A 23,243-nucleotide genomic window follows, 5' to 3' on the forward strand; every position below is an offset into this window, starting at 1 on the left:
GAGGCACAATTCCTTTTCTTTGGCCTCTTGTTTTGACCTCTGCCTTCTCTCACTGACTTTCAACTGGTCTCTTTGACCTGGCAGCTGCTCCAGGGTCTCCATCGGAATGTCTCTGTCTATTGCTTGACTTTTCCCTAATGAGATTGACCAGGCAGAGGGTCTGGGACCTTTGGGATGCAAAGCTTGTGTTCTCTCCCCCCCCCCCCATTGCATTCAGGAGCATCATAGGTTGGGGCCAATCCTGATGTGCCAGTTGGATTCAGCTGTTTCTCGTTCTTACAGTGCTTTGTGCCCAAGGCTTGCAAGCAAAGGACAAAACTGGCTCCAGTGATCCATACGTTACTGTGCAAATTGGCAAAACAAAAAGGAGAACAAGGACTATCTTCGGAAACTTGAATCCAACATGGGATGAAAAGTTTTATTTGTGAGTACTAAAAATAAGGGGTTTCTGCGTTCTTGTTTGCTACCATTATTCATAGTGTATATTTACATGTTATCACTTGGGCTGTACAAAACGCCTTGGACTTTCTCATTCAGCTGAGTTACAGTCAAAATATTGTTTCTTCTTCTTCAAAGTTCACACATTTGCATTATGGAATAATCATGGAGCTATGCACATTCTAATTTTGGAGAATGGGAAGATAGATTCTTTCGCCTCTTCCATCTTTTCATTTCCTGGCCAGGAAAATTGTCAAGTTCTGGTAGACTAGAAAACACAGTTCATTTGAAGCTGATGCTGATATTTTCTTCTTTATTAGGAATAAAATGCAATTGTGACACATATAGCCATAGCTTCATCTGCAACATCGATAGCTCTACTTGCCATTGAGTGTCTCTACAGTTTTAGTTTAATTTAAGGAGAAGGGCAATCTCACTATAGCATGGTGGTTATCCAGTATGGTTGTGTTTTAGATTGCTTTTTCTCTGAACAGACCATGGAATGTTTCTGCAGAAAGGACCACCTGGGACTCAGTTCAAGAGAGGGCCTAGTGGGGGTTTCCCTGCAGCTGGGCACCAATTGACTCCTGGAGGACACCCTCCGCTGCCTTATTTCCCCATGGTCTGACAAGTCTTAGGAAACAGGGAGGTTTTGTCCTGCAGTTATTCTGGGTGCCCTCAAGATCAGTCTGGGTGCCCTCAAGATCAGTCGGGACAGCAACCCAGTACAGTGCAGGTGCTTCAGAGCACTGGTTGGCTCCCCTGAAATGCTGCCCCTCTCTTAGCTGGCGGTGGTATTTTACTGATGCTCAGTGGGTTTGGGCTGGCTGGCTGTCCCCAAGCTCCCATATGGCACCAGTAACAGTTTCCACCCCACTGGCTGTTCACTCTAAAATAGACAAATAATTGTTAATTAACTCAAATAACAGAAACAATGGTGCTTTTGAAGTCCATGAATTGCTCTTTCCACCAATACATTTATTCTCAGCTAATTGTGTTAGCTCTCCCTCCCCCACCACCCCATCAGGAAATTGGTGAAAGCAGGAGATTTGAGAAACCAAGCTTTGAGGGAACATATGCTGCATCTCTACTTCACATAAATAGTTTTTCTTGGAAAAAAACCCTGTGTGTTACACCAGAAATAGGCAGTGCATCATGCCAGCCTTGTAGCAGCTTGTTTTCAGCCTTTAAAAACAAAGTGACAGTATTTGGTTGATTTAATTGACATACATGCACATAAACAAAGATTAAAAGCAGCCAGATAATTCAGCTAAAGCTTTGAGCAGGTGGGCGGGAACGACCAGAGAGGGTATTCAGAATGCAGTTCTCCTAGTTCACAGGTCAGCAACCTGTGGCTCCAGAGCTGCATGCGGCTCTTTGAGCCTTCCCCTGTGGCTCCCAGCCTCTGCCCTTTGCAGAGAGAGACAGAGACAGAGAGAGGCACTTGAACTTCCCTTCTCTCCCTCTCTCTCTCTCTCTCTCTCTCTCTCAAAAAGAGAGTATATATATATTGTCTTTTAAAATACTAAAAATGCAAATCCTGGGCATCATGTCAACAAACAAAAGAAAAAACGAACACCAAGATATAATAAACCAGCCTAATATAAACAAGCCTGTGGTTAAGAAGAGTCACTAAGCTTTTGTCTGTCCAAAAACTGCTGGCGTCATCAGAGTTAGAAGGAGATCGGGAAGGCGGCTCATATAGCCTCCTGCCTCTGCGCCTGGCTTCTTGAGCGCATCATCGGCCCATTGATTATATTAATCCGTATCGCGCAGAGTTGTTCCGCATCAGGCAAACTGTCTTTGACTCCACTGGTTGTTTTACGATTCTCAAGTGCTCTTTTAGAGCGTGTGCAAGCACTTGGTGGGCGGCTGTCAATCAGTCCCTGCACCCAGTCCCCCTCCCTCCCAGGATATCACTACACTAGATCTCAGGATGTTATCACACAACCCATTACCCAGGTCGTTACAACACAAAAAGACTAACGGGCACACAGCCAGCACCTCAACTACTCAGGATGTTACAAAACAGCCAAACAATCCACAAACAATAGCTCCTACACAGCCAACCAATCCACCTACAGCAACTAAGCCAGCACTCTACACACAAAGAGAGAGACGGCAGCTCCGATCACACTTTGCTCGAAGCCGAAGACCCCAGCCTGAAGATGACACGGGAAATGTTTTACACGGGAAAAGACCCGAATACACCAAGACCTGCATACCTATACCCGTGAAAATCTACGAATATATATATATATGTCTTTGGTTATTCGGGTTTTCTCCCACGTAAAATTGGAAGCGTCTTGGCGACGTTTCGACGAAGTCCCATTTGTCATCTTCAGGCTGGTGTTTTCAGCTTAGTGCTTCGAGGAGCAATGTGTGGTCTTAGCTGTTTCTTCCTTTTAACTGCCAGTGGGGGTATGAACTGATTGGGTGGGAGCTTGGCTGTGTTCTGATTGGGTGGAGGTGTGTTCTGATTGGTTAGGGGCGTGGCTGTGCTCTGATTGGCTGGGGGGTTGGCTGTGCTCTGATTGGCTGGGGGGTTGGCTGTGCTCTGATTGGCTGGGGGAGTGTTCTGTTTGGTTGTGCTCAGGTTAGTCTGAGTTGCAGGGGGGTTTAAGATTTTGGGCTGCCTTGCTATTTTTTGGCTTCGTGGTCGTGCCTCATCTTCATGGAGGGTGTCAGTTTGCTTCTTGTATGGATTGGAGGGGTTTAAAGTGGCTAATGATGCAGCTGTGGTCTGGCTTCTGGTTTGTGGTCGTGCCTCATCATTGGTGTGGCTTTGGGTTTGCTTTTTGCGTGGATGTGTGGTGGTGACATCCTGTGTGGTTTTTGTGAGTGTGGGTCTGGTGTCATTTTTTGTGTTACTGTTTGTCAATAAGGGCGGGTTTCCAAATGGCTGGTAGGCGGGAGGTGAGAGGGGTGATCCCATGGGTGCTCCTTCTGTTTATTTGTATTTTTGTCCGTTATAGATGAAGTATGTGTTGGATACTTCATGGTTGGTCAGATCTAAGATGTGTTTGGGGGGGTTATATTTGTTTTGGATAGCTGTCAAGGCTTCTTTGATAGGCACTTGGGTGAAGAGGGATATGACATCGAAGCTCATGAGTAGGTCACTGGACTGTAAGTTTTGTTTCTTTATGATCACTATAAACTGGAATGAGTTTTTTACATGTGAGGTGATGGATTCTGCATAGGGCTGTAGTTGTTTGGCGAGAAATTTGGCTAGGTTTTGTAGAGGTGAGCCTATAGAGCTGACTATGGGTCTGAGTGGGGTTCCTTCTTTGTGTATCTTGGGGAGACCATAGAGTTTGGGGCATCTGGATGATTTCTCCCTGGGAATGATTCTTTGCTGGATCTCTTCACTAATGGGGGAGGCTTTTATTTTGGATCTGGTGGTTTTTTCCAGGTAGGTGGTGGGATCTGTGTTTAGGGGTTTGTATGTGGAGTCTTGGAGTAGGTTGGTTAATTTGGTTTGGTAGTCAGATGTGTTCATAACCACCGTGGCGTTGCTCTTGTCTGCTGGTAGGATTATTATACTGGTGTCTTCTTTCAGGTTACATAGCGCTGTCTGTTCCTCTTTGGGTAAGTTGCTTTTGGGTGGCTTGCTGGTGCAGAGGATGTTGGTGATTTCGAGTCTGATTCTGTTAGCATCGTCGGGGTTGATTTTGGTCAGGCTGGTTTCAACTCCACATATAATGGTTTCAGTGGGGATGTGTTTGGGAGCGACTGCAAAGTTGAATCCTTTGGAAAGGACATTGGTTTCGGCTTTGGTGAGGATCCTATCTGAGATGTTATGCACTATTTGTTTCATGTGAGGGAGGAGGGGTTTGTTTCTGGCGTTCTTGTAGTCTTCGGAGTTTGTTGGTGCGTGTGTCTGTCTTGAGGGTGGTCTGTGTTTCGGCTCTCCAGACGGCGAATATAAATATATACACACACACACACACACACACACACACACACACACACACACACATACATATAATAAAAGTAAAAAAGGATATATGCAGTGTTATCCTCATTTTAGATATCAAAAGGGTTTTGTGGCTCCCAGTGTTTTGTTTTTGGTGGGAAACGGATCCAAGTGGCTCTTTGAGTGTTTTGGGTTGCCTACTCCTGTCCTAGTTGGAGAGGGAGATAGAGCCATGGAAGAAAAAAGGGCAAATAAGCCCCAGTATTCATCCTGAAGATACACTGTTGAATAATGGAAGAATAGGATCATCTTTGAGAACTTAATTGAGATTAAGCTCCAGTGAATATCAGGGAAATTATGCTGACATTAGTGGAAGATGTTGAGAGCTCCCTGACCAAATTGTTGCTCTTTAATTATAAAATATATGTGATGATTTCTGCAGAAGGGATTTGGGCCTATTCATTGTGAAGTCAAAGAGGTGGTGACAGGATAGTTTTCCCCCTGAAATGTTGCTGAAGAATCCAAAGAGGAATCAATGCTGCATCCAAAAAACTGTCCTGGGTGTTCCTGTTTGCCTGCAATATGAACCCAGAGCAATAGAAAGCCTTCCTTTCTCTCTGCATGGCAGAGAACTGTCCTGTAGTGCTCAAGAAAGAAAATCCCAGCTCTCTGAATTTGCTTTAAGCCAAGTTGTATACACGCTTTCTTTCCCTCGTTTCTTCCTCCCTCCCTCCCAAGTGATGCTTGCCATCCATCAATGGCTGTTCTGGGCATCAACTGTTTCTGATGAAAAGGATTTTTAAAAACAGTCTACTGGCTTATTATCATCTCTCTCTCTCTCTCTCTCTCTCCCTCTCTCTCCCTCCCTCTCTCTCTCTCTCTCTCTCTCTCTCTCTCTCTCTCTCTCTCTCTCTCTCTCTCTCTCACACACACACACACACACACACACACACACACACACACACACACACACGTGAGGGGAACATTTGTTTCTTTTCCTGAAGCCAGGAGCAAGATTGCCAATATTAATCCAAGCTTTTGGAGAATTCTGAATGGGGATTCTCTGATTTGGTTCAAAAGGGAATCATGCAAACTAATCAAAAGTGATCATTTCCAGCCAATCTCTGAGAGGGTAGGAATTGCTTTTTCCCTTCCAAATCATCTGAAGAGTGTTGTGTGGTTGTGCCTTGGCTGAGCCCTGGCAGTTGTGACAGATGATTTGTACCACCTGTTGCTTAGACTGTGCTTTGTCACCACAGTATGGTGGGGCAGGGATTCCGTCCCCTCCTGAGCTAAGATTCTAGCCAGGCTGGCAGGAGAGCACAGAAATGACAAAACAGATCCTCTGCAGGCACTTGTGTTCCCTGGGTGGCAGTCTGTTGACTGCAGGAAAATCAGTGGCTCTAACTTTCAGGATGTAATGCCAGATCCTCTGTAAACCAGCTAGGATTCCCTTTGAGACAAGCTGAAATATGAGAGGGGCTCTTCCACCAGTTTTGATTGCTGTGGGAGAAAAGATGCTGGTTCTAAAACAATTATTTCAGCTACTGTTGTGGGCTTTAAATTCAGAATGGTGATGTCATTCAACTGTAACATCTCTCAGTGTATTCATGATCTATGAGAGATTAAAGTAAATGGCCAAGGATTTAGAATGTACAGCTTTCTGATTACAAGTATGGATTTATTTTACATTATGCAAATTGTATCTTTTATCCTGCTTGCTCTTCAAATAATCCCATGTTTGCTTTGAAAGAAAATGTGGCTAATGTATTGAGAAAAATACTCTGTCAATCCAGCTTTTTAACCTTTGATCCTTCTTTCATCCCTATTTCATCCTTTTTTTAATCTAATAGCATGTATGTTTGAATATGCAACCCATGGAATCATGGAGTTGGGAGGGATCTTAGAGGCAATCCAACTCACCCCGTACTCAGTGTGGGAGCCACAAGAACCTCTCTAACAGATGAGCCTCTGCCCTATGTTTGAAGCTCTCAAGAGAAAAATTATCACTTCACCTGGCAGGCATTCAACTGACTGACAGCTCATGCAGTCAAGGAATTCTAGTCTGGTAGAAAAGGCAAATATTACCAGCAAGAGAAGCATCTTAGTGAAGATGTTGATTCTTTTGTATACCATTGGTCTCCTTTTCATTCATGGTGGGGCAGATCTCTTTTTAAACCCTGGGAACTGCTACTTCAAATCTCTTCAACATATTGTTGATGACTTGGATGTTGATACCCTGGAGACCTTAACATTTAAGTGGAAGCGTCTTTTGAAAGGAGTCTGAGTTGTCTAGTTGCAAATGATGGGGCTGGTGGGACTCCAGTGTGTCAGTAGCAAGAAAAGAGGAAGATCTCTATGGGCAATTTGGACCCACTTCTCACTGTAGCTTGAGGACAATTGATGGTCCTCCAGAATTCGCTTCTTCACTTCTTCTAAATATAGTGGAAAGTTGGTACTGGGCACATGGGCCTCCAAAAATAAACCAGTGGCAGGGGGGAACAAGGTATTGAAGTGGAAAGGAAATATTCTCCATTCCCACAGAATAGGACTACCCAAACTGGCAAGCTGGTCAGGTTCTTTTTTGTTTCCCGTTTTTTTTTTTTTTTAAAGATCTTTGACATTTCCAGAATCCCCATTAAGAAGCTCCTGGTGTGCGTGTATGTGTGTGTGTGTGTCCCCTCATGTTCTGCACTGAGGGATTGCAGCAAGACTTACTTCCACGTAGCAACCCTGGAGCATCTGCATGAATGTCAGTGGATTGCAGGGCTCACCTCTTCTGCTAGAGCTACTCTGTCCAAGTGGCAATCCCACCATTTGCTTTTATCTCTGGTGACTACTTTCTATCAGTGGAACCTGCATAGGCATCTTGCTGTTGTCTCACAGTCTTCTGGAGTTCTGGATGGAAACTATCTTTGTATAGATGCGACACAGCCTTCAGTAGTCCAGGCTTTCCATGGTAGCCATTTGTAGATCAGGGCAAAAAAAATGGAGAGGAACAAGGCATTGGCAGAAATGGGGCAGCCAAAATAATCCTGGAATCCAGTGAGGAACTGGAGTAGAGCCAGCTATAATGGATCTGAAAAATCTTGGTGTCACTGTGCTCCTTTGCAAGGACTGCAGAGCTCAGGGCCTGAGTGAATACCCCCTTACAGCCACAGGCTTCATGCCCCTGTCTCCAGTTCCATTGGCCTGGCTAATGTTAGCAGGTTAGGCTAGTGGGGATTGCTCAAACCCCATTCAAAGGGGAGATCTTACTACAATTTAATAACTATTAATGCACAGAATGATCTGCAAGTGCTTTGTTGTGCCTTCATGCGCATTCATTTGGACTGCTGCTCACCTCAGTCATAATCGGCTTAGTGATAGATGGGAGATGCGTAAGCAGCTGAGTCATAAAAGTGTGTTAAATGAAATGGATCACCAAATGGAAACAGCTGCAGGGTCTGTGAACTGATGTTATTTCCTTCCCTACAAATTGGTAAAATATCATGTTCACTGAGATTTCTTCCTTTCCAAAGGCCGTATCTGTTTCTAATCCTGGGTTGGCAGAGTAGATGATGGTGGGCAGGAAAGGGATTCAGAGAAGGTCTTGTTGAGCTGTTCCTTGTTTGAGGAATGAGAGGGATTGAGGTTGAGGTTTCAGGGTAACGCATGCAGCAAAATTAAATCCAATTCAGTCTAATGTATGGTATGTTGAAATGTGATGCCAGGAACACAAAGCAGAGTGGCTTCTGTGAATGGGTTACTCAGGCAGGGAGGTGAAAGGGTTTAAAAGCTGAAATTCTCAAGGGTGGATGGAAGGAAATGCTCCTTTTCATAGAAAGCCCGGGAGTCTCTTACCTCCAATGCAGTCTCCAAACAAAGCCTGAACCTGAGGCTATGGGTGGAGCCTGGATTTTGAATGGTTGGGAGCCAGAACAAGCCCTCTCTGGTAAAACACCAAAGGAGCAGAAGCTCCTAATGATTCCACTCAGCAAGCTGTCCCTTGGAATTGCGGGAACCTCACCGGACTTGTGGCAAGCTGGGTCTTCCAGAAAATTTGAGTGGTTCATTTTAGCAGCTGTTTGTTTGGTGTCTTGTGCCATGTGGGGCGGGGGCGGGAGTCTCAAATGAGCAAGTTGCTTCTTTTGGAAAGGGAGCTGTGCCCTTCCCCCTCCCCTCCTTCTCAAAAATTGGTAAATGAATTTGGTTCCTGTTCAAGCCTCGAATTAAAACAGTAAGTGTTGTGTCCTGAGCCTGCAAAAGCAGGCTCGGAATGTTGCATTGGTCCTGGGCATTCCAAAAGCTGCCTGAGACCAAACAGAACGGCGCTGGCCTTGTGCGCATGTGCAAGGCGTGAAAACACTCTGTTCCTATTGGTTGTCACTGTCCGGGCTTCTGGCCATATAAAAAGGCCTGCGTGCCTTTTGCTTTCACTTGGTTGTTGTAGAAGGAGAATAAAGTGTTTGTTCAGCATTGCCATGTGTCTTCATCATTTGCACGCGAACGAATTATACAACACTGGCGACGAGGATGGGATCCTTTGCAAGCTGAAACAAAAGATTTAAGGACTTACCTTAAGATTTAAGGGGAAGGCGGCGTCTGAATCAGCGTCCCAGCTTGCCAGTATAGCGTCGCTGGAGGGTGAGCTCGGCTAAAGGACCTTTCCCCAAACAGCAGTTTGCAGAGGAAGCAAGTGATGAAGGGCGTAAACTATATGATGTCTGATTTCGATGTCTCCCACCCAGAGAGATGGAATTCTTACGTAGCACGGGTGGAGAACTACTTCAGAGTAAATCAGATTAAAGAAGACGGCCTGAAAGCTGCAACTGTGGACAGGAAGCTTTTAACATTGCAGAGAATCTGGTGGCCCCTGAACCTCTGGAGTCAGTAACATATGCTGATTTGAAGAAAATGTTGAAGGAACACTTCCAGCCAAAGTTATCTGTCATTGCTTGGAGGCACGCATTTGAGCAGAGAGACCAGAGACCGGGTGAATCTGCTGTGGACTTTATTGCGGCCTTAAGGCAAGCAGCCAGACCTTGTGAGTTCAAGGATCTGGAAGAGAGGCTGCGAGATCGCTTCGTATGCGGTTTGAGGAGCAGAAACTTACAACAGAAGATTTTTTGCAAAAGAAGATGTCTCTTTCCAAGATGCGCTACGAGAGGTGGCAGCTGAGGAAGCAGCAGGCAGGGCTGTGAAGGCCTTACGGCTCACCAGGAACCCTCCAGACACAGCTACTGTCCATCAAGAGGATGCTCGAGAAGAATCGGAAGCGGATCCTGAAGAGGAGGTGGAGACACTTCACCAGCCAGCTGAAAGGAGGCAGAAGAAATGTCCGGACAAGGCCCCAGCATCTCTTCAATGCTTCGGGTGCGGAGGACGCCACAAGCGAGCTGACTGCAGGTTCCATTTGCAGAGCGTGTGGTAGGCAAGGCCACATCGCATCGGTCTGTTTGGATCGCCAGAAGGTCCAACCTTGTGAAGAATTGCGTCTGAAAGGTACCAGGGTCCCCAGTCAACATAGAGTGGGTTTCTGTGCATCGCGCAGGAGTATTCTGAGGACAGGGACACACAAGCCCCTTAAGAAGAAACTTTCCATTAACATAAGGTTGCAAGGGGTTCCTATCAATGGAGTTGGATACTGGGTCCGCTCTCTCAATTATTTCAATTAACACATTCAAAAGGATATGCAGCAGCAGTGGCCTTCGAGTTAAACTCAGGCCATACTTACGGATTTTCAGAATTCTATGATGTGTGTTAAGGGGGAGGCCACCCTTAGAGTACAGCATAAGGATTTTGAAGGTCCCCTAGATGTGGTGGTTGTTGGGGGTGAACGTACGAGTCTTATTGGACTTGATTGGTTTGAGGCTCTGGGAATCCAGGTAACTGGGCTGCACCATTTGCAAACATTGAGCCTTGCAGAAGTCTGCAAGGAGTTTGCAGATGTGTTTAGTTCAGAGCTAGGATCCTACAAGGGGCCTCCAATTTCGCTATGGTTAGACCCAACCATCACGCCCATCAGGGTTAAGCCTAGAAGGGTACCTTTTGCCCTCAAAGGAAAGATTGATGCTGAGCTGGACAAATTGCTCCAGCAGGGCATTTTGGAACCTGTGGATTCTAGTCCATGGGAAACCCCCATAGTAACGCCTCTAAAGGCTAATGGGGAAATACGTATATGTGCAGACTATAAGTGCACACTGAATAAGGCGCTGCAACAGCATGCTTATCCAGTGCCTGTGGTAAGTCACATTCTGGCCTCCCTCAAGGGGGGACGCATTTTTGCGAAGCTTGACCTGGCACAGGCCTATCAACAGCTACCTATTGATGAGGCAGCTGCGGAGACCCAGACTATTGTAACTCACAGGGGGGCCTTCAAGGTCAAGAGACTGCAATTTGGGGTAAATGTAGCCCCTGGCATATTCCAAAGTGTCATGGAGAGCACACTTCGAGGTATTCCTGGGGTCTGTCCCTACTTCGATGACGTCCTCATTGCTGGGGAGTCATCTCAAAATTTAGCAGAACGATTAAGGGCTGTCTTGCTTCGTTTTTGAAAAGCAGGCCTTAAACTAAAGCAGCAGTTCTCAACCTGTGGGTCACGACCCCTTTTGGGGTCAAACGACCGTTTCACAGGGATCGCCTAAGACCATCAGAAAACATATATTTCCGATGATCTTAGGAACCGAGACACTGCTCCACTTTCAGATAGAGAGGGGGGGGGCACTTTCGCTTCCCTTCTCTCTCAGGTGGTCTTACCTCCTGCAGGGCTCCTGATTGGCCCTGCGCCCGGGTGCCCCACCCCCTGGGAGAAGCGCGGCCAGGGCCTCGTGGCTTGGAGCCACCCAGGGAAGCCCTGGGATCCCTGCTGGGAGTGGTCCGCTGAAGGTTCCGCTGAGCGGGGCAGCCCTCCCGCAAGTCACGGCCCAAGGGAGACCAGCCCCTGCAATCCCCAGCCAGCCCGACCATTGGACCTGTTGGCCGGGAAGGCGCACCGGAATCCAGGCTGCTGGGAAGGAAGAAGGAGATGCAGCAAAGATAGGAGAGGAGAGCCGCCTCCTGGGGCCCAGCGCTGGCGGCGGCTTCCTTGCCCTCCCCTTCCTCCTCCCCTTCTTCCTCTTTCTGCCCCCCAAGTGGCTCGGGCAGGTGCCAGGACAAGAGGGGTGCCTGGGGGGAGCAACTGGGCTGGACGAGGGGCTGGCAGGGGCCGTGTGGCACCAGCCCCCACTGCGGCTCCATTGGATGGGCGAAGGGCGAGGCCGGGCAGCACGGAGTCCCGGCTAGGGCAACTGCTTCCTCACTCTCCTTCCTCCTGCTGCCCCCCCAGGTGGCTCAGGTGGGCACTGCCTCCACTGCGGCTCCATAGATGGGCGGAGGGCGAGGCCGGACAGCGTGGAGTCCCAGCAGGGGTGGCAGGGACCCCGACGATGCTGCCCTGTCACTGCCGCTGCCCTCGGAGCCGCTGCCTCCCGTCCTGCTCCCCCTCACCACCCGTTTGACTGAGGACGCGCAGAGGCCAGGGGCAGTGGGGACCCCCAACGATATTGCCGTAAGAGAGAGAAAGAGAGAGAGGAAAGAGAGAGAAACAGAGGAGAGGAAAGAGAGAAAGAGAGAGGAAAGGGACTGCCTTCCCAGTCGCCGAGAAAGGGAAAAAAAAGAGCCGTGAGCGAGTTCCCCTTTCTGCCTCGTTGCTGAAAGCTTTTTTTTTTAAAAAGACCGTTCAAAAAACGACCGTTCATTCAGAACTCCTTGGAGCTTGTTTGCACGAGCTTGTGGCAGATCAGTAAATAAAGGGGTGGGGGAGCCAAATGGTCCAAGGCACTTGCACCCTGAATGTGTGGATGCTGCTTTCATGATTTGCCACCACCACCCCCTCTCTTCCCACCCTGCTCAGGCAATGTGCTGCTGCTGCTGCTACTGCTGGCTGAGCTGAGCTGAGCTGCGGCACTGAGCCGATCCCCACACCTCCTGGTTGTCCGGCTGTGCTCCGTCCCCGGCCGCCCTCCGTACTGCGCCGGAGCCTCCCCCGTGCCGCCCAGCCTGCCTCCCTCGCCATCGGAGGGCATCTGTGTGTGTCTCCAGACCTTACTGTGTGTGTCTCCAGCAGCCCTAAAAAGCACTGTGGAAGAGTGGGGAATGCTGGGAGTTGCAGTTCATCACCATCTGAAAAAACATGACTCTCCAAAGATCGATCAATCCTTCCTTCCTTCCTTCCTTCCTTCCTTCCTTCCTTCCTTCCTTCCATCCATCTCCTTCCCTTCCCCTTCAATCTCTCCTTGCTTCCTTCCTTCCTTCCTTTCCCCCTGAATCTCCTTCCTTCTCCATCTCCTTCCTTTCCCCTTCAATCTTCCTTCCTTCCTTCCATCTCCATCCCTTCTCCTTCAATCTCTCTCTCTCCTTCCTTCCTTCCTTCCTTCCTTCCTTCCTTCCTTCCTTCCTTCATTTCCCCTTCAATCTTCCTTCCATCTCCATCCCTTCCCCTTCAATCTCTTTCTCCTTCCTTCCTTTCCCCTTCAATCTCCTTCCTTCTCCATCTCTTTCCTTTCCCCTTCAATCTTTCTTCCTTCCTTCCCCTTCCCTCCCTCCCAACATTTTTGAGCAAGGAAGAGTAAGCTTCTCCAGCAAGCATTGCTATATTGTTTTTGTGATTAATCACTATGCTTTAATTATGTTCACTTCGTAACAATGAAAATACACCCTGCATATCAGATATTTACATTAATATTCATAACAGTAGCTGTTGAGTCCTTGGCGCAAAGCAGACACGAGAAGCAGTTGGAGTTCTCAGTTTTCTTTATTCTGCGTTCAGCTTACAAGTAGATGGCTTCATGGCTTCCCAAACGCTCGCAGCCTCTTATATAGGCAACTCCCGGGTAATTGTGTTACTTTTCCCGCGCCAGCACCCGCGCATGCGCATGGCGCTGGCGACAGCCTGTCTGGTCCCGGGCAGCTTTGCACCTGCCCGGGACTGCCTGCAAATGCCCGAGCCGTTTGCAAGGCTCGGGACATAACACCCCTTTCCCCCGGGCTAAAACTATTACCAACATATAATCATTTACTCTATACAATGTTCCGTTCCCCAGTGCTCCCACTGTTTGCTGGCTTTTGCCTTGCCAGCAATGTTATATAATCCTCTAGGTACTTAGGAGATTTCTTTGCTCTCTGTGACCTTCTCAGCTCTGGGTTACTAGCATGAGTTTCCTGACTGGAGGGAGATGTGAGCCTGTTCTCCTTATTTTGCCTTGGTGCCTTCCAAGGACTGTGCCCCGATGCCTGGCCTGCTTGCTCGCCCACCGGGCTCGTCAGGCCAGGGCTTCTGTCACTTTGTGACCTGGTTGACCTGCCTAGCTGTAGACCCTCGGGCCCCTTGAAGTGATAGCCACTGCTGGGCGTCTCTGTTGAACCTCCTAGGTCCATCCAAGACCTGTCAGGAGGCTGTCCATTCCCTGAACCCCGTTCTGTGTCCGGGCTTGTGTGGGTTTCTGTACTTTCCCAAAACTCAGTTACTCCCTGATTTGGGCTAGAGGTGTTGTAGTCGGGACTTGGTTCCTCGACCACCTCCCTGTATGTTTGACCCCCTGTAGGATTTGGGGTAAGGTCAGGCCAACCTTGGGGATTGTGTGCCAGCTCTCTTGCGGGAAATGATTTGTTGGGATGCCCCCGGGTATCCTCCATGACTGGAGTGCTGTGTGATATGTGTGGAAAGTGAGTATGCCCCCGGGGTGACTCCCTGGCTGGAGTAGGCGTGGATGCCTGGTAGTTGGGTAGGCTCATAGAATTCTTGTTCGGAGCTCTCGCGGAACCCTGGAATGGGCCGTTTGTGGCTCCATCAGTGGAGATGGGCAGCAGCTCGTGCCCTTCCCTTTGCTCCAAAGGGTCCCCCTCCCCCCCTGGAAAAGACCCAGGAGTCTTATCTGAAAGGTCCCGCCTAGGGCGGAGTTGGTCGATGTGCCGATGCAGGACACGACCGTTGTCCAGGGCTACCTCGTAGGAGAGAGGACCTGTGACCCTGGAAATAGAAGCGGGGACCCATGTATGACCAGGCCCGTAATTGCGAGCCCAAACCGGGGCACCCACAAGTAGTTGTCTAGGTGCCCTAGGATGTGAGGTAGATGAAGGCAGTCTGTCCGGATGCAACCGGTCAAGTTTAGTAGTAAGTTGACGCCCCCAACGAAGTTCAGCTGGGCTTCTCCCTGTAGAAGTGGACGGTGTGGTGCGATAAGAAAGGAGAAAGTCAGCCAACCTGTGATGCCAGTCCCCGTAGGTGAGTCTTTTCAATGCGTCCTTTGTGATGCGCACCATACGTTCAGCCATACCGTTGGTGGACGGGTGGAAGGGTGCAGACGTGGCATGACGAATCATGTTTGCCTGTAAGAAAGCTTGGAATTCGGAGGAAGTGAATTGAGGGCCGTTGTCGGACACAATGACATCTGGCAGCCCGTGTGCAGCAAAAATCCCCCTCAGTACCTGAATAGTCTTTGCAGTGGTGGTGGATGAGACAGGTACAACCTCAAGCCATTTCGAATGGCTGTCAACAAGGACCAAGAAGAACTGGCCCTGAAAGGGTCCAGCGTAGTCAATGTGCACCCTAGACCATGGGGACTGTGTTTCCTCCCATCTATGCACGGGAGCTTGGGGCATCTCTGGGCGAGATCGTTGGCACAGGTGGCATGCATGCACCTTAGCCTCAATATCTTTATCTAAACCAGGCCACCACAAGTGGCTGCGCGCAAGAGCCTTCATACGAACCATGCCAGGATGACCCTCGTGGAGGGATTCTAAGACCCTAGTCCTCATTGAGGTGGGAATGACAACTCTGTTTCCCCAAAGCAGACAACCCTGAGAAAGGGACAGCTCGTTCCTTTTGGACCAGAAAATCTGAAACTCAGGACTAGGGCAGTGCTCAGGCCAACCAGACAAAACCCAGGAACGGACACGTGAAAGTGTGTGATCTGTACCTGTTTCAGCGGCAACATCCCTGGCACTAAGCGGGAGCTCGGGCAAGGCTTGGATTGATAGAATGTTGACAGCTGGCGCAGGGTCAGCTTCTACTACTGGCAGAGGCAATCTACTGAGGCCATCAGCATGACCCATTTCTTTTCCAGGCTTGTGGAGTAAAGAAAAATCATATGCAGACAAAGAAATAGACCACCTAAGCATTCTAGGGGAAATGATTTGGGGAGTCTGCTTACGTGTGGTAAACAGACCCAGTAGAGGCTTATGGTCAGTGAAGACCGTGAAGTGCCTGCCATATAGAAAGTCATGGAATTTTTTAATTCCAGCAACAACAGCCAGAGCCTCCCTGTCTATCTGAGCGTAGTTGCGCTCAGCAGAAGACAATGTTCTGGAGTAATATGCAACAGGAACCTGAGTTCCATCAGACCTGAGGTGGCTCAGGACAGCTCCAACCCCGTAAGGGGACGCATCACAAGCGATGCACACAGGAAGAGACTCGTTGAAATGTGCAAGTACACTGTTAGAAGTGAGCAAAGCCTTGACTTTGTTAAAACAACCCTCATGCATTTGTGACCACTGCCACACTGCTTGCTTGTCTAGTAGCCTGTGAAGAGGCTCAGCTACACTAGCTTTTTGTGGAAGAAAAGAATTGTAGAAATTCAGGAGGCCCAGGAAGGCCTGAAGTTCGGCCTTGGACTTTGGCCTAGGTGCTTCTAAAATAGCAGTCAGTTTGGATTCAGCAGGGTGAATCCCAGCAGCATCAATTTTGAACCCCAGAAATTCAGTAGAAGGCACCCCAATCATGCATTTGTCTTTTTTTGAGCTTGAGGCCTGATTTCCTGAATCTTAACAGAACAGCCCTTAGCCGTTCAGCTAGAATGTGTGTGGAGTCTCCTGCAATCAAAACATCATCAAAGTAGGGGCAAACCCCTGGTATACCTCGTAGTGTGTTTTCCATTACGCTTTGGAAGATCCCAGGAGCGACATTCACTCCAAACTGTAGCCTTTTTACTTTAAAGGCCCCTCTGTGGGTCACAATAGTAGCAGCATCATCATCAACAGGCAGCTGTTGATATGCTTGAGCTAGGTCAAGCTTTGCAAAAACACGCCCCCCCTTGAGGGAGGCCAGAATGTGACTGACCACAGGAACAGGATAGGCATGTTGCTGCAATGCCTTATTAAGAGTGCATTTGTAATCAGCACAAATGCGAACGTCCCCATTTGCCTTTAGAGGCGTGACAATGGGGGTCTCCCAAGGACTGGAATCAACAGGTTCTAGAATTCCCTGTTGGATCAGTTTGTCTAACTCAGTGTCAATTTTACTCGTTAAAGCAAAAGGGACCCTTCTTGCTTTAATTCTAATGGGAGTGACAGTGGGGTCTAGCTTTAAGGACACAGGGGGTCCTTTGAATGTGCCCAGCTGGGGGCTGAAAACATCTGCAAATTCTTTGCAGACTTCCTGTAGGTCGAGTGTTTGTAAACTGTTGAGTCCTGTGACGTGTATCCCCAGGGCCTCAAACCAATCGAGTCCTATGAGACTCGTTCGTTCACCCCCTACTACTAATAAGTCTAGTGGACCTTCAAAACTCTTGTATTGCACGTTAAGGGTGGCCTCCCCCTTAACACACACTCTTGAATTTTGAAAATCTGTTAACACAATGTCAGAAGGCCTTAACTTGGCCTGAGTTCCACTTCCGGAACAAATCTTCCTAAATGTATGCAAGGAGATGATTGAAAGGGCAGACCCTGTGTCTAGTTCCATAGTTAATGGAACCCCTTGTAGCTTCACCTTAAGTGACAGCTTTTTCTTAATGGGCTTTTGTGTGCCTGTCCAGAAGATGCTTCTTCGCGAAGCGCAAAAACCTACCCTATTCTGGCTGGGGACCCCGGTACCTTTCAGGTGCAGTTCTTCCTGAGGTTGTACCTTTCGTCGGCCCAGACACACAGCTGCAATGTGTCCTTGTTTGCCGCATGCCCGGCAGGTAGCGGAGCGGAACTTGCAGTCAGTTCTCCTGTGGCGACCTCCACAGCCGATGCACTTTAGCGGAGCTGAAGAGCTTCCCTTCTGTTTTTCTTCCTTCGTGGGGTGGAGACGGTCGACTTCCTCGTCCGGATCCTCCTCGGAGTTTCTTTGGACGTCTTCCTGGTGCACGGATGCAACCTCTGGACTGTTTCTGATCGGCCGCATGTTCTTGACAGCGCCGCCTGCTGCTTCTTCTGCGGTGACTTCCCTTAAGGCATCTTGGAAGGACAATTCTTCTTTAGCGAAAAGTCTCTGTTGTAGATCTCGATGCCTTAACCCGCACACGAATCGATCCCTCAGTCGTTCTTCGAGGTCTTTGAACTCGCAGTGCTTGGCGGCCTTCCGTAATGCGGCGATGAATTCTTTGGCCGACTCGCCGGACCGTTGATCCCTCTGCTCGAAGGTGTGGCGCCATGCGATGACGGACATCTTGGGGTGGAAGTGCTCCTTCAGTAGCTTCTTCAGATCTGCGTAGCTGACAGACTCTACTGGAACAGGTGCTGCAAGGTTTTCTGCGATTTCAAAGGCGTCTTGACCGCAAACGCAAAGCAGGGTGGCAGCCTTCAAGCTCTCTTCCCTCACTTGGTTTGCCTTGAAGTATTCTCCACCCTGGCTACGTAGGACTCCCACCGCTCTGGATGTGAGACGTCGAACTCCAAAAACCTTCCAATTTTCGCCATCTTCAGGAGACGGGTCTATCAGCCAGCCTACCCCTGAATGCGCACTGGATTGGCGGGTAGCTGCCGAGTCGACGCCGTTCCGCCGCTCAGGACTCACTTGGGTAAGCTTACACTTCTTCCTTTCCAGGCGGTGTAAGGCAATCCCATCCTCGTCGCCAGTGTTGAGTCCTTGGCGCAAAGCAGACACGAGAAGCAGTTGGAGTTCTCAGTTTTCTTTATTCTGCGTTCAGCTTACAAGTAGATGGCTTCATGGCTTCCCAAACGCTCGCAGCCTCTTATATAGGCAACTCCCGGGTAATTGTATTACTTTTCCCGCGCCAGCACCCGTGCATGCGCATGGCGCTGGCGACAGCCTGTCTGGTCCCGGGCAGCTTTGCACCTGCCCGGGACTGCCTGCAAACGCCCGAGCCGTTTGCAAGGCTCGGGACATAACAGTAGCAAAATTACAGTTATGAAGTAGCAACGAAAATAATTTTATGGTTGGGGGTCACCACAACATGAGGAACTGTATTAAGGGGTCACGGCATTAGAAAGGTTGAGAACCACTGAACTAAAGAAAGATAAATGCAAAATAGGAGTCACTTCTACTGACTTCTTAGGATTCAGGATTGATGCCCAAGGCATTCACCCTTCTAAAACTAAATTGCAAGCTATCTAGCAGGCCCCAAGCCCGAAGTTCAAGAGTGAGCTGCAAGCCTTCTTGGGGCTATTAAATTTTTACCATGCATTTCTCCCACATAAAGCTGCAGTGGCAGAGCCGTTACACAGGCTCTTAGACAAGCAGGCTCCTTGGCAGTGGACTAAAGTCCATGACAAGAGCTTCAACGAGGTTAAGGCCTTGCTCACTTCTAATGCTGTTTTAGCGCATTTCAATGAGCAACTGCCTGTTTGCATCGCATGTGATGCATCTCCTCATGAGGTGGGAGCTGTACTTAGCCATTTGAAGGCTGATGGGACACAGGTCTCTGTGGCCTATTACTCAAGGACTCTGTCTTCTGCAGAGCGAAATTACGCTCAAATTGACAGAGAAGCCTTGGCCAGAGTGGCTGGCATAAAGAAATTTCATGATTTCCTATATGGCCGCCATTTCACAGTCTATGCTGACCATAAGCCTCTGTTTGTTTGTTTACCACTAACGAACAGACCCTACATATCATTTCTCCTCATATGTTGAGATGGTCCATCTTCCTGTCAGCATATGACTACACTTTAGTTCACAAACCTGGAAAAGAAATGGGCCATGCAAATGGCCTAAGCAGATTACCTCTAACACAGGTTGAAGCAGACCCTGCTCCTGCCATCAATACTCTCTCTATTCAGGAGTTGCCTGAATCTCCCCTCAATGCTAGGGACGTGGCTGCAGAAACCGCCACTGATCACACACTTACACATGTGCTGACATGGGGGTTGTCAGGATGGCCTGACAAGTGCCCAGATACTGAGTTCCAAAGTTTCTGGCACAAGAAGCATGAGTTTTCCACTTTCAAGGGTTGCCTGTTATGGGGTAGCAGGATAGTGATCCCAGCCTCATTGAGGTCTAGAATCTTGATCTCTATGCATGAGGGACATCCTGGTATAGTCAGGATGAAAGCGCTTGCACACAGCCATCTTTGGTGGCCTGGGCTCGATAAAGCCATCAAGGCCCAGGTGCACAGGTGCCTAGTGTGCCAACAGTCTTAGCCTGAAATGCCTCAGGCCCCATTACATAGGTGGGAGGAAACTCAAACCCCATGGTCTAGGGTGCATATAGATTATGCTGGGCCCTTTCAGGGGCAATTATTCCTGGTTGTTCTTAATAGCCATTCCAAGTGGCTAGAGGTTGTTCCTGTTTCCTTCACTACTACTGCCAGGACCATCCAGGTGTTGAGAGGAATTTTTGCATCACACGGTCTTCCAGATGTTCTGGTTTCAGATAATGGCCCTCAATTTACCTCTTCTGAGTTCCAGGCTTTTCTTCAGGCCAACCTGATCTGGCAGGCAACATCGGCTCTCTTCCATCCATCCTCCAACGGACTGGCAGAGAGAATGGTGCGCACCACCAAAGATGCTCTCAAGAAACTGACTTACGGTAACTGGCATCACAGGTTAGCTGATTTCCTTCTTGCACACTGCACCACACCATGCACAGCCACAGGGAAGAGCCCTGCTGAACTCCGCTGGGGTCGCCGCCTCATCACTAAACTGGACAGGCTGCACCCTGACCGGGTGGCTTCACAGGTATCACAACCGCGGGCACCTAGGAGACTCCAGGTGGGCGATCCGGTTTGGGCAAGAAACTATGGGCCTGGACATCTCTGGGTCACAGCTGTGGTCTGCAAGGTCTCTGGGCCATTGTCATACAAAGTTGCCTTGGGGGACGGCCACGTTCTTGGCAGACACATAGACCAACTGCGTTGGAGACTGGACTCTCACCCTTCCGCTCCTGGCTCTGCTCTGGGGGGGGGGAGGAGGAGGACCATAATATGCATTCTGGGTCACAGTTTCCCAGGCCTAACAAGCCCTCACTAGCTGCTACTGAGGCTGTTTGGGATTCAGCCCATGGTTCCGCAAGTGCTCCAAACAGGAATTCATTGGATAGGGGGTCATCCCACACATCCATAATTACTCCAGACAGGGAGTCACATCGGGGGTATCCACAGTATTCACTTATGTCAGACAGTGCTCCAGACAGGGAGACTGACCGGGGGTATCCACACAAATCACAAGCAGCAAGAGAAAAGGAATTCCATCAGGGGCGCTTGCCTAATTCTGCAATTGCTCCCAAAAGGAAGTCACCAGCAAAGGGGGTTGCCATGGAGGCTACTCCTGACTCTGGCACCTCGGGCACGTGCTTGGGGGCCACAGAGTACTGGGGCACTTCCGCTACGCAGCCCTCTCCATCTGCTGGCCTTGGGCTCGAGGGACAGTGTTCCCAAGAGGGGTCCATTGTGGACTCGGGGACTTCCACCCCTCCAAGGTATGCTGGCTTGGACTTAGAGGGTCCAGCCAGCCAGCAGCTGGGCGGGTCAACTGGGTATTTGGGGCAGCAAAGTCCTGGCCTGCCTAGCCTGGCAAGCGAGCAGGTAGGCCAGGCACCCTCACCAGGGTCACATGGGGATTTAGGGCAGCAACGTCCTGGCCTGCCTAGCCTGGTAGGTGAGCAGGTGGGCCAGGCAATCTCTCCAGGCCTTAGAAGGTCGCAGTGGGCCAAGTGCCCACCCAGACATCTGAGAGACTTTGTGAGGTTGCTATCAAATCATGAGGGACCTGCTCATGAGGCCCCTGAATAAGGGGAGTAACTCGTGGGTAGATTATTTTGTATTATTTTTGATTTCGGATACATTTATTTGTATTAATAAATACTGAAGGGGGTTTGCCTGAGGGCTGACTCAAGATTCCACACTCTTTGTGTTGAGTCCTCGAGTCAATGGCGAAAGAAGAGCACACATTCTGATAGTTGTAACACTCTTTATTCTTTTCAACTCTCTCCGACGCAACTCAGAGGCTTGCAGGCCTCTCTGCCTCTAAATAGAATCCCCGGGCAAAAAGGTAACAAAGAATGGTGCGCTTTTGCGCCTTGCACATGTGCGCAGACTGGCGCCACTCAGTCTGGTCCCGGGCAGCTTGCAACAGCCCGGGACCATTGCAATGTCCCGAGCCTGGATGAAACTTAATGAACCTATATAGATAGGTATACGCGACCTTCAAATGGACGTGGTGTGCTATCCCTTATGGAACCGCACAACTGTTGCAGCTACTTACTAGCCCCTCTATAACATGGTACCATGCTATTATTTTGGAATTAAGTGCCCAAAGACTCACAATTCCAAGTTCACCCAACAGCAGGCACCCTCTTCACCTCCTTTGCTTTGACAGCAATGTCACAAAATCTTCCAGGTATTTGGGAGATCTTTTAACTCTCTGTGACCTCCTCAGATTTTGGGAACTTCGTTGACCATCCTGTGCAGTGATTGTAGTGGAGATGCCCCCTCTTTTAAGCCCTGGTGGTCCCCGTGACCTGGGTTCTGTTGCCTGGTCTGCTTGCTTGCCCACCGGGCTCGTCAGACCAGGACTTTGCTCCCTACTGTACCTGGTTGATCTGCCTAACTAGGCTATCGGGCCCCTCTATGTTCCCACCAATATTTGGCGATTCTGTGGTACTCTCCAAGTCCACAATGGACCTATCAAGGGAACGCATCCCTTCACTCCCAAGCCCCGTAACTGGGTTGTCTAGGGTTTCTCCGGTGCCCCAGTACTCGGTTGCCCCCCATTCCATGCCGGAGGTACCAGAATCAGGATTTGCTTCTCTGACTACCTCCCTGTATGCAGACTTCCTTTTGGGAGCAGTAGCAGCAATGGGCCAGCTTGTTTGGATGCCAGTTCTCTTGTGTTATTTGGGTTGTTTGGATGCTCCCGGTTATTCTCTCTGCTTGGAGTGCTGTAGTGGGGTTGTGAATAATGAGTATGCCCCCTGGGTGACTCCCTGGCTGGAGTAAGTACTGGTGCCTGTATTGTTCCTTGTTCCCCTGAATTCCTGTTAGGAATACTTGCGGAACCTTGGGAAAGGCCTTCCTCCATCCCTCCGTTTGCCCCTGATTGCTGCCAACACCCTTCCCTTTGCCCACAGTGGTCCCCCTCCCCCCCGGAGAAAACCCAGGAGTTGAAGAGGGAGAGTCCAGTCTCATAAGCAGCTGATCGATATGCCGCCGAAGGACACGACCGTCGTCCAGGGAAACCTCGTAGGACAATGGACCAGTGACCTTGCATACTACCGCAGGAACTCACAGGTGACCGGGCCCATAATTCTGGGTCCATATCGGGGCACCCACTTGCAGACACCTTGGTGCCCTTGGTTGGGAGACCCGAGGAGCCACCCTGTCCGGATGCAACCTGTCAAGTCTGGTGATCAGTCCACCCCCAGCGAAGTTCTGCTGGGCTCTTCCCAGTGGAAGTAGAAGGTGTGGTGCGGTAAGCAAGAAGAAAATCTGCCAACCTGTGATGTCAGTCCCCGTAAGTCAGTTTCTTGAGAGCATCCTTGGTGATGCGAACCATCCGTTCAGCCATACCGTTGGTGGAAGGGCGCCGAAGTCGCATGACGAATCATGTTGGCCTGCAGAAAAGCCTGAAACTCGGAAGAAGTGAATTGAGGACCATTGTCTGAAACCAGAACAACTGTAAGGCCATGAGCAGCAAAAATCCCTCTTAGTACTTGAATGGTCTTGGCAGCAGTAGTGGAAGAGATGGGAACAACCTCAAGCCACTTTGAATGGCT

The 23,243-nt window shown here is 49.4% G+C and overlaps 1 protein-coding gene across 10 annotated transcripts in view; it reads left to right on the forward strand.

Annotated features, from left to right (window-relative positions):
* The window catches only part of UNC13C (unc-13 homolog C), an 88,987-nt gene that overhangs the window by 35,427 nt on the left and 30,317 nt on the right, over window positions 1-23,243 (forward strand). For all 10 annotated transcript variants that reach the window (XR_005556335.1, XR_005556336.1, XM_039339909.1 and 7 more), the window contains one exon: window positions 283-424. Coding sequence is in view for 8 of the 10 variants with exons in the window: in XM_039339909.1 (XP_039195843.1) it covers window positions 283-424 (142 nt within the window). In the remaining 2 variants the exon portion in view is untranslated. The remainder of the gene's footprint in view (window positions 1-282; window positions 425-23,243) is intronic.

The sequence above is a fragment of the Crotalus tigris genome, unplaced genomic scaffold (genome assembly GCF_016545835.1).
Source record: "Crotalus tigris isolate CLP2741 ecotype Arizona unplaced genomic scaffold, ASM1654583v1 scf7180000017741.1442986301:2390832, whole genome shotgun sequence".
Taxonomy (NCBI): Eukaryota; Metazoa; Chordata; class Lepidosauria; order Squamata; family Viperidae; genus Crotalus; species Crotalus tigris.